General features: G+C 42.0%; 1 protein-coding gene across 5 annotated transcripts in view; it reads left to right on the forward strand.

Annotated features, from left to right (window-relative positions):
- The window catches only part of GCNA (germ cell nuclear acidic peptidase), a 50,116-nt gene extending 36,944 nt beyond the window's left edge, over positions 1 to 13,172 (forward strand). For all 5 annotated transcript variants that reach the window (XM_037909748.2, XM_043521928.1, XM_043521930.1 and 2 more), the window contains 3 exons: positions 987 to 1,125; positions 8,787 to 8,991; positions 12,334 to 13,172. In XM_037909748.2, the coding sequence (XP_037765676.1) occupies positions 987 to 1,125; positions 8,787 to 8,991; positions 12,334 to 12,583 (594 nt within the window). In that variant the 3' untranslated portion in view covers positions 12,584 to 13,172. The remainder of the gene's footprint in view (positions 1 to 986; positions 1,126 to 8,786; positions 8,992 to 12,333) is intronic.
- Positions 13,173 to 13,429: the final 257 nt, after the last annotated feature.

The raw sequence follows: 13,429 nt of genomic DNA on the forward strand, positions 1-13,429 counted from the left end.
AGATGGTTCCTTTCTGCTGCTATTTTGGAGCAACAAGGGATCAGAGATTAAGTAGTTGATAAGATTAGAAGTTACACTTCCTGGCAAGGGAAAATTGATGAGATTTTAAAAAGAGGTCTGGATAAACTGGGGACGGGTAGGTCAAATGATCTTATAAAGGGCTCCACTTGAATTTGGTAGCTAAGTATTTGAAAGACAGCTATTGAGCATCAGTGAAGGACATTTAATACCTCCTTAGACAATCTGCTGGGGAAGGCTACAACCCTAGATCAGAGATCTTGATAAGCAGGTTGTGTGAGAGAGGGGGTGCAGACATTTCTCTCTGAATACCTGAGAAAGAGATTGTCAAGCTAACCAGGGCAGGGAGGTCATATAAGGACTTGATTTCTAGAGATGTGAGATTTTCCTTCTTTTCTCTGTACTCCGTTACTTAAGTAGTATAATGCAAACCGTTCTTTTTTGGTTTACTACCATTTTCTCTGCTTTTAATAAAACTTTTTAAAGAATATTACTATTCTGTGGCTGTTTTATACTCTAAAGATAGTGAAGTTCTTCAGCCCCTAAGGAGAGGTAGAGAAGGCAAAGTGAGTTTCTCAGATCTAACTTCCCACTGTCTCTGTGTAAAGGGTATGAACAAAGGTGTCCTTTCCCACCAAGGTGTGTTGTGAAGGGCTGTAGTGGTACACACAAGGGCAGAAGTTTAAGGACTTGAGGAAGTGAATGAGTTGGCAGTGATGTGGTTCAAGGGGGTGTGGATGGGGGGGCAAGCAGGGGCACAGGGTCCCCCAATAATCATCACGGGCTTCCTGGGGTGGGGGTGCGGGGGGGGAACAAACTCTGAGGCTGCAACAGGAGCTGACAGTTCCTCCAAACCTGGGCCTCAGCAGGGGCACAGAACGTGCCCCTCCAAAAGGGGTCAAATTTAAATTCCCGCACATGCCCCTGCATGGTTCAAATGCACTGTTTTTGTTTTTTTTTTATATCAGTTGCCAGAGAAAATGGAAATCATCTGGAACAAAAAGATGCGGAAGACAGCAGGGTACTGCGTAACTGGACAAACAAAAAGTCCTGAGGTACAACGCTATGCTCGGATAGAGCTCTCAGAGAAAGTTTGTGACTCTGCAGGTAAGGAAAAGAGGATATTGAATATTAAATAAGGGGAGAGAATATTTATTTTTTCTGCATAGCATCTCTAAGATGCAACCTTTCCTATCCATCCACACAGCTAAAACTTTTATCCAAGCTCTCATCACCTCGTTCTGGAAACTCTGCAAACCCTCCTGCTGCGCCTCTCACACACATGCCACACTCAGAACCCCAACAATGAGCCCCACTCCCCCTGCACCTGGACCATCCCAATGAGCCACCCCACCAAGCCCCAACCAGCTGCACCTGGATCCCCACACCACTGAGCCCCACTTCCCCAGCATCTGGACCTCCGCACTGAACCCCAGCCACCTTCAGCGGTACCCCCCAGCAGAGTCCCATTACTGTTTCACTGAGAACCTGCCAACAAGCCCCTCTGCATCCGGACCCCCCCACCCCCCAGGCACCTGGATCCCCCACTGAGCCATTTACACCCAGATTGCCCCACACTGAACCCTTTCAACCCACACCTGGATCCCCCCGCACTAAACTCCTCCACACTTGGATCCCATCTGCCCACACCTGATGCACCTAGCTCGGAGGGGCAAGGCCATGGGATGTTTCTGGAGCAGGCCTGATCCTTGCACTGTGTCAGGGTTGGGTGCAGCCTCCCCACTGAGTCTGCGTCCAGGTGCGGGGAAAGCTGCACAGTGATCTCCCACCTCTGCAGTCAGTGGCCTATGCTCCCCAATGCCATGCGGGAGCCTCCACATTTATTTAACAAATAAAATGTGCAGAATTTTAAAATATTGTATGCAGAATTTTTAATTTTTCGGCATAGAATTTTTAATTTTTTGGTGCAGAATGTCCTTGGGAGTAATTTGTACTGTATTCACTTCTCAGAGACTTTAACCCCCTTGGCTGAAGGACTCAGCTTGCAAGAGCTCTGTCCCCTTTTATCTGTCCAGTGATGGATGCCAAGATGACTGCTTCTTCTCTCCGTATATCTTCCCAAACTCACTGTTTTGTCCCCAGACCCAGGATAATCTTATGATGTTTTTTCCTGCCTGTGGACCTCCCATCCCCTTGCTGATTCATATGTAAATATGATTTCCATTGTTTTTGGTCACATCTTGTTTAATTAAATTGGAGATGTGTAGATAATCCCTTCCCTCCTGTCTGAGGGAAAAACTGTTTCTCCCTGTGTTTGGTCACAGCCTTTAAAGCATAATATCAGTGAGTATCCACAATTCCTCATATAGTGCTAATGCAGACATTTCACAATGCTATTAGTCATCATCATGTCACAGACTTCCATAAAAGACATTACTCAATACGCTTTTTATAATACAGCAATATTGTATACAATCATTTGATTCAATTGCTTATCATTTGAGGGGCAGACCCCCATAAGAGGCTGTCTCCCCCACTCGCTAAATTGATGATTTTGTTGTTCTTTTATCTAAATGCATCTTCATTATCTCAACCTGATGACAAACAACTTTACGCTTATTTGTTTAGGGCAGATGGGGATTATGCATTGCTTGCCAAACACATTTTAAAACCATAATTCTAACATACATCCATAACTCTTTGTACAACCCGTATACACACTACTCCTGGGGGAATTCTGTGCCAAAAAATTAAAAATTCTGCGCATAATATTTTAAAATTCTGCATATTTTATTTCTCAAAATAACACAATATAATCACTCCCAGTTTCAATTATTTTTGTAATTTATTTCTAAATACCTGTCAACAATACAGACAACAGCAAAAAAGATTCCCCCAGGAGTAGAGAGTTAAAGAAACCCCAATGATAACCCAGTTCCAGTTGGGGGCTGCTGGAGGGAGATGTGTGGGGCTCCCAGAACCCAGACACCTGCACTCCCTTGCCTGCACCCCCCCCCCGATCCCAGCCACAGAGCACCCCCCAGCCCAGATATCAGCACTCCCCTTCTAGAGCCCATTCGCAGGGCACCTCCTGGCCCAGGCACCAACACCCCCCTCCCACTAGAGCCCACCCTGGCCCAGACACCAGCACCTCCCTCCCCAAAGATCCCAGTCATGGGGCACCTCCCAGCCTAGGCACCAGCACCCCTCTCATCCCAGATCCCAGCCTTGGAGCATACTCAGAGCCCAGACGCCACCATCCCCTCCCCTCAGAAACCAACCATAGGGCACCTCCCGGCCCAGACACCAGCTTCCCCAGAGCCTTTATTCCCCCCCAGCTTCTTTATTGTCCTGCCAGGGAAAGCAGGATGGTGCAGCCCTGTTCTTCCTCACCCTTTGCCAGAGCTGGGTCTCCCAAGCCCTCTCCTGTCTCCGGGAGAATGAGGATCAAGTAGAGTGTGCAGCTTTCAGCCCACCCACCCTCCAGCTTTGCTCACTGCAAGCTGGGCTCTGCAGAGTCCAGCATCCCCTAGTGGTGGCCAGCAGTTCTGCAGCCCCAATTCTGCAGGGGAAACAGGGAATTCTGCAAAATTCTGCATTGTGCAGTGGTGCAGAATTCCCCCAAGAGTAACACACCATGTAAGAATATTAATGATCAGTGAGCTATTAGCTTTCCGTTGATATATTACATGCCACCTTTTGGGTATATATCATGACAAAAGTGGGTTAGATGTAGTGAGTATGTCAGGCCTGACGAGTTGCTCACAGAGTAGTGAAACACCAATGGGCCACTGTGTCACAGTCAGTAATTTGTCATCTGACATTTACTTGCTGGCTCCTGTGTTTAATGTGGTTTTAAAAACAGAGACCACAACACAAGTAACTCTCATTACAATTAGTCTCCTCTGAGATACTGAAGACACAGAAACCAAATTACCTTCTCAGACTTGGGCCAGAATAGTGACATTGTGTGGGGAAGCTTGCACTAGTGTTGTCCATGTGGCATCTTTTACAGTCTCCAGGGCTGTCAGTCTGGTACTTGCAAACACTAATAAACAGGGATTTGGAGCAATCAAATTTTTGAATTGCTCCACTCTGGCACCAATAGTGACTGCTCCAGCTCTGCTCTGCGCTCTGACTCAAATTAATTTTTAACTAAATAAAAAAGTGCATACTGTAATTTTGAAAAAACATTATTTTTATTCAGACTTTTAAGACAATTTAAATGTCATCAACAATGATACAAAATAGAATCATTCATAATTCATTCTGTAAAAAATTATTGCAGCAATCAAGTCGTCTTTCATAGCCTGCCACAAATCGTTTAAAATTAACTTTAAAGCCGAAAACAGTCTCTCTACACTAGCTTAAGCAACTCCACAGGCAGCCTGAATGCAGTGTGGGTAGTTGTGAATGGCCTCAAAAACAGACTTAACTTTTAGCCTATCAATAGACTCCATTGCCTCACAATCTTCCCGAAAGTTTCTCTCAAATAATGCTTCATTACAATTATGAATCACAGAAACTCGCCGGCGTCTTTCTTGTTTATCCAATTCTTTTTCGAAGACGTCATCTTCTGAAGAATTGGTGCTTGAATTATCTCCATTTCCCTGTGATGGTTGAAGACGTCTCAGGAATGGACGCTCAAACAAGTTCAGAGTGGAGATGAAAGTTTGAGAACAGCCTGCTATTTCTGAAGGGTGTGAACTTTCCGAAACTGCAGTTCTATTGTTGATGACTCCTTTTATTGTGTTTCATTTTCTTCAACCTCTTTCGCCAAGTTCAAATGTAGCAATAGATTTTGCATTTTCGAATTGTCGAGCAACATCAAGGAGCCCTTCCTTTGTCTTTGGTATTTCCCTTGAGGTAAGAAGAATCGGATACCGTGGATCAACATAAACTCCAGCAAGGAAATGAATGTTGTCAAAAAGCTTCTCTTCGCGTTTCTGCATGGAGGATAGAATTCCTTCTGCAATTTGTCCACCATTTTCTTGCAAGAATTTTGACAGTTTCCTTCATTAAAACTCCCAGGGTTACATCGACAGCTTGAAGATTCATGGTTGTTTGGTTTGGCTTTGCCAAGAGGTCTCGCAGGTTTTTCACTTCGTCCCATTCAGCTTTTATTAACTTGAGTTCTCTTGTTCCAGCAGCAGCCACTTGTTCACAGTAAGATTGAAAAACGAGAAGCCGATCAATCATCGCAAATGTCAAACCCCAGCGAGTCACAGTATCCAATGATTGAGTTACCCCATGTAGATCAAGCAGAACACTTCAAGTACTTGGGGTTCGTAGTTGGACAATGACTTGTTGAATTTTTGCCAGAAATTTCTTTGCATGTTCTTTGTTCAGTCCATCCCAGATTGCCAACTGAAGAGTGTGAATACCACACCTCATCAGTTGGACTTCTGAGTTGTCCTCATGAAGCCATGTTGGAAGTATGAGGCTAGGGTCATTAATCCATTGTGCAGCAGCATCCATGTTGAGTTCGATTTCATCCATTCCTTTAGTTCCTTCATCAGGCAAAATAGCTTCAGTTCTGTCCACATCCCTGTTCTCAGAGGTAGAAATGGTTTCATTGTCCTCGCTGAAAATGTTGATGGCACATGTGATGTTTGCTGCATTGTCAACGCAGATGCTCAGCACTTGCATTTCACTGATCCCAAATTTTTCTAAAATAGCTTTTACTTGACTTTTCACGTATGAAGAATTTTGACGCCCTTCAGTATTGATTATGTCCAAGGTTTTTACCACAGCTTAATCTTTTCCTTCTTTGTAGTACTGAGCATTGATTGCAAGGAAATTTCTGTTTCCATGGGTTGCCGCATCCATTTTCAGGTAGCACAATTTTTGCTCCAAAGCTTTCTTGAGCTCTTTGCGACCAGACTCAGCTGTGCTGACAACTAAATGACGAACCGCATTGTGCCCCGTCGAAACGCCAAGCTGCCGACCCATTTCACCTGCAATTTTTTGGAATCCTTTGTTCTTTAGCCTGAAGGTAGTGAGCGGTGTTGAACTCAAGCAAACCATTTCCATCAGCCCTTCATGGAAAGTATTGGCATCCACGTGACTGTAACCTTTGAGGACTTCAAATATGAGTCAAGTTTTGTCTGCTCAATTTTGGGTTTCTTTTCAGATGAAGCGCCGCAAAAATCTTTTCTCCAGGAGTTTTCAAAGAGCCAGATGAACGTTGTTTAGCCGCATCAGCTTTCTGTTTTGCCTCATCTTCCTGGTCCCTTTTTGTAACCAGAGCTGCATGGTTTTCAGGATGGTTACTTTTTATATGCTGCCAAAGGTTGAAACTTTTCACGACACTTGCTTCACTTGTTTTGAAGCTACATGGTTAGAGCTCGCCATTCACTTCCTTTTCCACCTTGCACGTTGCCGATTTCTTCTTTGCTTTTCAAATTCAAAAGTAAAGACGGTCGTTGAGATCCTTTTCCATAAATCAGCTATCAATCATGGGGGGCAGATTTGATTTTTTTGTTGAAGCCATGGCCAAATCTTCTTGTGCTGCTACCGCATCCAAATGTTTCTTGTTATGATCTTCAAAAAGCAATGAACAAAAGCATTACATTTTTTTATAATGTACCTGCTTGTGATATCTTAACCACTTACGGTACTTCTAATTTATTTTGGATTTTCTGGACAAAAGTGATCACATTTTCTTTTTGCACAAAATTATTATTAAAGTATATTTTAATATTTAACATGTTCCTTGCAGTTTTAATGAAGTAAGAAGTATTTTTAATATACATAATATAAATTTGTATTTATAAATTGCACGTTAGTTTTTCTTATGAAATTTTGCGGTAAAAATATTTGAAATATTCTCCAAGTTTTTAATTAATATCTCAAAAACACTTTCATATAGATATATCAATGAAATTTGGTATGTGCTGTAGCGTTAGTATGTGCTGTCCCTGTTCTACAACATTAATTGTTGGGAAGTAACGAGCTACACGTTACAAGGTTGAAAATAAACTTCAACGGGAAAGCGGATTCAAATTGCAAGCACAGTCCTTTTAGTAAAGAGAGAAAATTTTCGGAAATATGTTTTTGCTTCATCAGCCTGAATAGATTATGCAAGATAGAACCTATTATTTGCTCTATCTTGTATAATGTTTGCAGCCTGATGAAGGAAAAACATATTTCCGAAAATTTGCTCTCTTTACTAAAAGGACTGTGCTTACAATTTGAATCCACTTTCCCATTAAAGTTTATTTCCAACATTCTATCATACAACATCATTCAAATAAAATTATTTAAACTACAGGCGTCCTGAACTGGGGGGACTGGGCCAATTTTATTTAATATTTTTTAAATCTTCGACTATTTACCATACGATCCTGGAATATGATTTAATGCAAAAACACGCTTTAAAATGGTACTCTTAATGTATTTTGTATAATTAACCATTTCCAAGAAAACTGTTTAAAAATTTTAATCTGCTTGGATGCTTAGAATGATACAAACAATTTTACTTATTACTTATTTTTCAACTTTGGAACCATAAATTTTAAATATAATAATAAATAATAACCAAAAATTATTAACTTATTATGGAACATAGTATTACCGCTCGTAGCCAGGGGCAGTCAATGACCAGCCTTTCTTGAAATATGAAATAAAAATGACCAACCGCCAGTTCGGGCGCCTATGGTTTAAATAATTTTGGATAATATAATATGGTAGCACATACTAACGCTAAGATACAGACATAATTTCATTACTTTATATTAAAGCATTTTTGAGATATTGATCAGAAATTAACTTTTCATCACCTCCTTGAAGGGACTGTAGCTCCCTTAGGAAGAATTTTGGGACACGTGTTCACAGAAACGTTTTTTCTTAAAATGACCTAAGGATTCACCCCCAAAGTTGTGTTGGACATTTTCCAATCACTCTGGATATATCACAAAAATCACTCCTAATTTATGCAAAAATGTTTACTGTATATTTATATGCTTGCTGCATGTGACTTTTTCAGTAAATTTAAAATACAAACAACGCTACCAAAAGACCGTTGAACAGATGACATATAAAATAAGTCCGCCAGAGTGATACGGGAGCATGTACAAATGAACAAATGTACCGGTAACGGGAGCCCATGTGAGAAGTGAGCTTAAGTGGTTAATATCTCTTGCAATATCTTAATATATCAATAAACAAAAACATTATTTTTTTTGCAATATACCTGTTTGTGATATCCTAAATGTTGCATCTTGCGTCACACTTTTCTGTAATCGCAGCACTCAGTGCGTCTCATTGATACTTCTTTTGTAAGGGTCGATCAACACAAACTAATCTATCTAACTAATCTACACGAGTATGTACTCGCCTAACCTTGGTACAAGGGTGGGAGCAGTCTGCAATGTTGCTGGATGTCTGATAATTATCGAATTCTTTAATAAAACGTATCTCCAAAAAACTTTGTAATTTTGTATCTGTACATTAAATCTTGTTTTTGGCCAAAGTGAGAATAACTGTGACATATTACGTAAAGTGGTAACGTAGATGTTAATATCAAATGTTTTATACAATCTGAAACTTTTTGGCACCTTTAGGAATTTCTTGCTAAATATCATTCATTTTGGTTTGAAAATGAAAAAAAAAGAGCAGTGGAGCAGTCAAGATTTTCTGTGCTCTGGCTCCGCTCCAGCTCCGGGCAAAAACCTGCAGCTCCACTGCTCTGCGCTCAAGCTCCGGGCTCCGCTCCAAAGCCCTGCTAATAAAACCAATGAAGAATGAGAGACCTGACTTTTTAATGGCAGTGTTCTTAATTTTTCTTCTCTCCTGCCTTCCCCAAGACCGGCTTCGAGACACATTGATCCATGAGATTTGCCATGCAGCTACTTGGGTAATCAATGGAATTCGAGATGGCCACGGGCAGTTTTGGAGATTCTATGCTAAGAAATCAACTGTGATTCATCCAGAGCTGCCAGTGGTGACACAATGCCACAGCTATGAGATTAAATACAAGTTCACTTATAAGTGTTCTCTGTGCAAAACCACGTGAGTAATATTTACTTGCCTTTGGTCATCTGTTAACTTTGTTTTCACCGTGTCCACAAGTTAAGCTTAGCCCTTTAACTCTTAAAGCACTTTGAGAATTAAAGGTCTCACCTCTATGAACTGAAGTATTTTTTTATTGCCTTGTTTTCCCTCTTCTGTTCCCACCAAGAATTCCCAACTGATGCTTCCAGGCAGTTTCCCTCACAGACCCATATTACTTATGGGGGGATTCTGTGCCTCAAAATTCTGCAAAATTCTATATATTTATTTGTCAAAATAATGCAATATAATCACACCAGTTTCAATTGTTTTGGTAATTTATTTAAACTACAATACAGAAAAAAGTCACAATTATTCAGCATTTCCTAAACACATGAAAGTGAAGTTACAAACACTTGGCAACTAATATCCTACATTCCAGTTATAATCCTGGATTTTCATTTAAATTACATTACAGAACAAACAGCGTGAAAAAAAAAAAAAGTAGAATGTCATTTTAAATTGCTCAGACTTTCACACTTGAAAGTCATACAGTTTTGCTAATCATTGTCCTGGACCTGGCTGGGTACTTTGGGAAGTGCTTGTTTCTGATTGTCCTGACATTTTATTGACTGCTTGATAAAAAGTGAGAAAGCACATAGATCTTCCTAGCTGAGGATTCCCTTACTGTCATTTATAATAAGACTCCTTTACATCACTCTGGCAATGTAGGGGCCTTAAAGCTTTCACAGGTTTTAATGCTCCTGGGGGAATTGACTGAGAATGGGAACAGTTAACTAACAATAGTAGACATTCTGCTACATTTCTGCCTCAGAGAATGAGATCAAATAACCATCAACAACAACTTTACTACACAGTCAGGGTGCTACATTTGTGCCTCTAGACTGCCTCCTGCATAATAAAAAGCTCTACCCTTACATGCCAGGGAGCTGCAGTAGCAAGAGAAAGGGACACAGGGCTTGTCTACACTGGCAATTTACAGCTCTGCAACTTTCTCACTCAGGGTTGTGAAAAAACACCCCCCTGAGCGCAGCAAGTTTCAGCGCTATAAAGCGCCAGCGTAGACAGTGCACCAGTGCTGGTAGCTGCACCCCTCACAGAGGTGGGTTTTTTACAGCGCTGGGAGAGCTCTCTCCCAGTGCTCCACCGTGACCATACGAGACACATTAAAGCACTGACGAGTCAGCGCTTTAGCGTTGCCAGTGTAGAGTAGCATGTCCACCAACAGATTTTTTTTTTGCATTTTTCTGCCCGGGGGGCACAGAAAAATGCGGGCCATATGAATTCTGTGCCCCTCTATGGGCACAGAATCCCCCCAGGAGTACCACATGGAATTATACTTAGACCTGCCTCCCCCTGCTGGTGCTCTTTTTAATGGCTTAGCTGAGAACAGAGAGTTGGGAGGCGGGTTGTTTTGAGTGAGCAGTCTGGAAATCTGAGGATTTGAGAGATTCATAACTTTCAAGGGCAGAAAGGGACATGTCAGTCATCTAGTCTTACCTCCTGCAAAACACATGCCAGAGAATGTCACCTATTGATTTCTGCATCAAGCTCAGGACAGAGTGAGTAAATGACAAGACTTGCTCCAGGCAAGGGTCCCTGTCCCCACCCCCTCAATTCTGACACTCTCATGCACTGCACACTACAGCTGTTCCCTAAAAAACCTTTAACAATTATGAAATGGATTGATTTTAACTCAATTTGTTCAGTCTCCAACCTACAGACACACTGAGTCTCTGTTAGCCACAATCCTTAGTGGCTGGTGTTCCACATACTGCTGTCCTTTGGAGCAGTGAATTTTCTTCAAGGGTACTCAGACTTTTCAATATTTCTGACCCCTTTTATCCTCTGAGGGAACACACCTAACTTTCTAATCTTGATTCTTCATCTTCCCCTCAGCAACTATAATGCTTGTTACATAGAGAAGGTAATAGAATCATAGAATACCAGGGTTGGAAGGGACCTCAGGAGGTCATCTAGTCCAATCCCCTGCTCAAAGCAGGACCAATCCCCAATTTTTGCCCCAGATCCCAAATGGCCCCCTCAAGGATTGAACTCACAACCCTGGATTTAGCAGGCCAATGCTCAAACCACTGAGCTATCCCTCCCCCTGTAGGACAGTATTAAGGAAACAAGATAAACATTAAATTCAGGTTCATGTTATGAGACTACTTGGATCTCTCCCTACTTCTCTATTAGGAGTGTAATGCAGGAGCTCTGATACACTATGATCTCATCTTTTACCAAGAAACTTAATTTTTCTGCTTGTGTTTCAAATAAGCTGCTCACTGGGATTGTTAAAGCTTCTGTTTATCCCATTGTAAGTGATAAAGAGCTCGTGGGACCACTGGGATGTTTAAAGAAGATTGATATGAGATCTAGAATATGTATTGTGGGGAACAAATTCAACAGCAGGGCCCTCAGCTTCTGCAGCACTTCAGTGTGGCAGACTGAAGTTCTTCACAGGTTCATGTAAACTTAAAAATTAGAGGGGGGTTTTATTGAACTAAAAGTTAACATGAATATCACTGAATTCCTTGTTGTTTGTTTTGGTATTCAACTGAACTTGCTTTACTCTGTTCATATATTTTTTTTAATGTTCTGTTAAACTTCGTAGTACCATCACATAACACTGTAGAGCAGGGGTGGTCAACCTGTGGCTCTGGAGTCACATGTGGCGCTTCAGAAGTTAATATGCGACTCCTTGTATAGGCACCAACTCCAGGGCTGGAGCTGCAGATGCCAACTTTCCAGTGTGCTGGGGGGTGCTCACTGCTCAAACCCTGGCTCTGTGACAGGCCATGCCCCCCACTCCACCCCTTCCCACCCCCTCCCCTCAGCCTGCAGTGCCTTCGCTTCTTCCCTTCCCCACGCCCCCACCCCCCCCAAGCCTCCTGCACACCACGAAACAGCTGATCGGGAGGGAGGGGTTAGGGTTAGGGTCCTGGGGGGCGGGGGGGGGGGCTGCTGATATATTACTGTGGCTCTTTGTCAATGTACATTGGAAAATTCTGGCTCTTTCTCAGGCACAGGTTGGCCACCCCTGCTGTAGACATTATCAGGAAGAAACTGAAGGTTCCACCTTGGCAGCTGGATAAGGGATGTTTCAGGCTTTTTGGCAGGAAAATGTGGGCAGTGATCTGAGACTGCATGATAAAAATCACTAGCTGAATATTCCTGCTAAAATGATCAGCAGGGAAATAGTAATGTTGCCATTTAGATTATCTTTAGGTGTCAGAGTTAATGTACACTTGATCTGAATGTGAACAATTTGCACCTTTGAGCTATTATTCCAAGGTGTCTCCAGACTCAGGCACTACACTGACTTTTGTTTTATTTTAGAATTGGGCGCCATTCCAAGTCCCTGGACACAGAACGCTTTGTGTGTGCACTCTGTAAGGGACAGTTAGTCCTGTGCCAACCCACACGGAAGGATGGTACTCCTGCTAGAGCACAGCTAACACCATTTGCAAAATATGTGAAAGAAAACTATGGATCTACTAAAAAAGAACAGTGTGGGCTGAGCCATGCAGAAGTCATGCGGAAGCTCAGTGCTGAGTTTGCTTTAAAGACTAGGCTCCTAGATTCCTGAATGCCTCTTGAGGTGTACACACTGGGCCTGTGCTATGTAATCATTGTTTGTACCATTAGAGAAAATAGTTAGGTTCTGGCTGATTAACATTGAAAATCTATTAAAGGTTTCTAAGCATCTGCTGCTGTTCTGTGTTCCCAGGAGCAGTGCTTGCATAATCCCCTGCTGCTGCACTCAGAAGCAGGTGAAACACTGTTTTCTGATGAATCCCAGTTACAGGACAAGGTGATATATGTAACTTTAGGTCCAGGGCTGCTCATCCATCCCCAGGTCTCTTTAGTGAGGATCGAGTGCATCTGTTTGCTTATGATTAAATCTTCATTCTAATTGCCCTCCAGCGATTTTATGAAAGTTAAAATGGGAAGGGGGAGTGGGAAATGGGGGAGGACTAACTTGGAGCCTTTTTTAACCACTGTTTGAGATAAACTCTGGAGGCAGTTGGCTCAGGGTCTTACTTAGAACTAAATCAAATGCATCCATCACAGAGTTGTGATTGAAACACTTCTGTAACATATCTTCTCTACTCAGATGATTAAATCAGATTTGTAATATTAATACTTGAAATAAAAAGGTAGATTTTTGTCTCTTACTGGTTATGATTAATAAAGATTGCCTTGAAACCTGGTGTGCCTCCTGGGAGTGCCGGCAGAGGTGAGTGATCCAAATTTTAGGTCATTTTGGAGATGCAGCCACAACCACCCCTTAAAAAGAAAAACCCAGCTTTTCGTAAGGTTGACAGATTCTACCAACTTTATGCACAGAGATAGGGATCTAATTAACTTATTTACTCAACATATACCTTAGCTAATGTATGGCACCCTCTAACCCTTTGAGGGAGTAATATTT

The sequence above is a fragment of the Chelonia mydas genome, chromosome 9 (genome assembly GCF_015237465.2).
Source record: "Chelonia mydas isolate rCheMyd1 chromosome 9, rCheMyd1.pri.v2, whole genome shotgun sequence".
Taxonomy (NCBI): Eukaryota; Metazoa; Chordata; order Testudines; family Cheloniidae; genus Chelonia; species Chelonia mydas.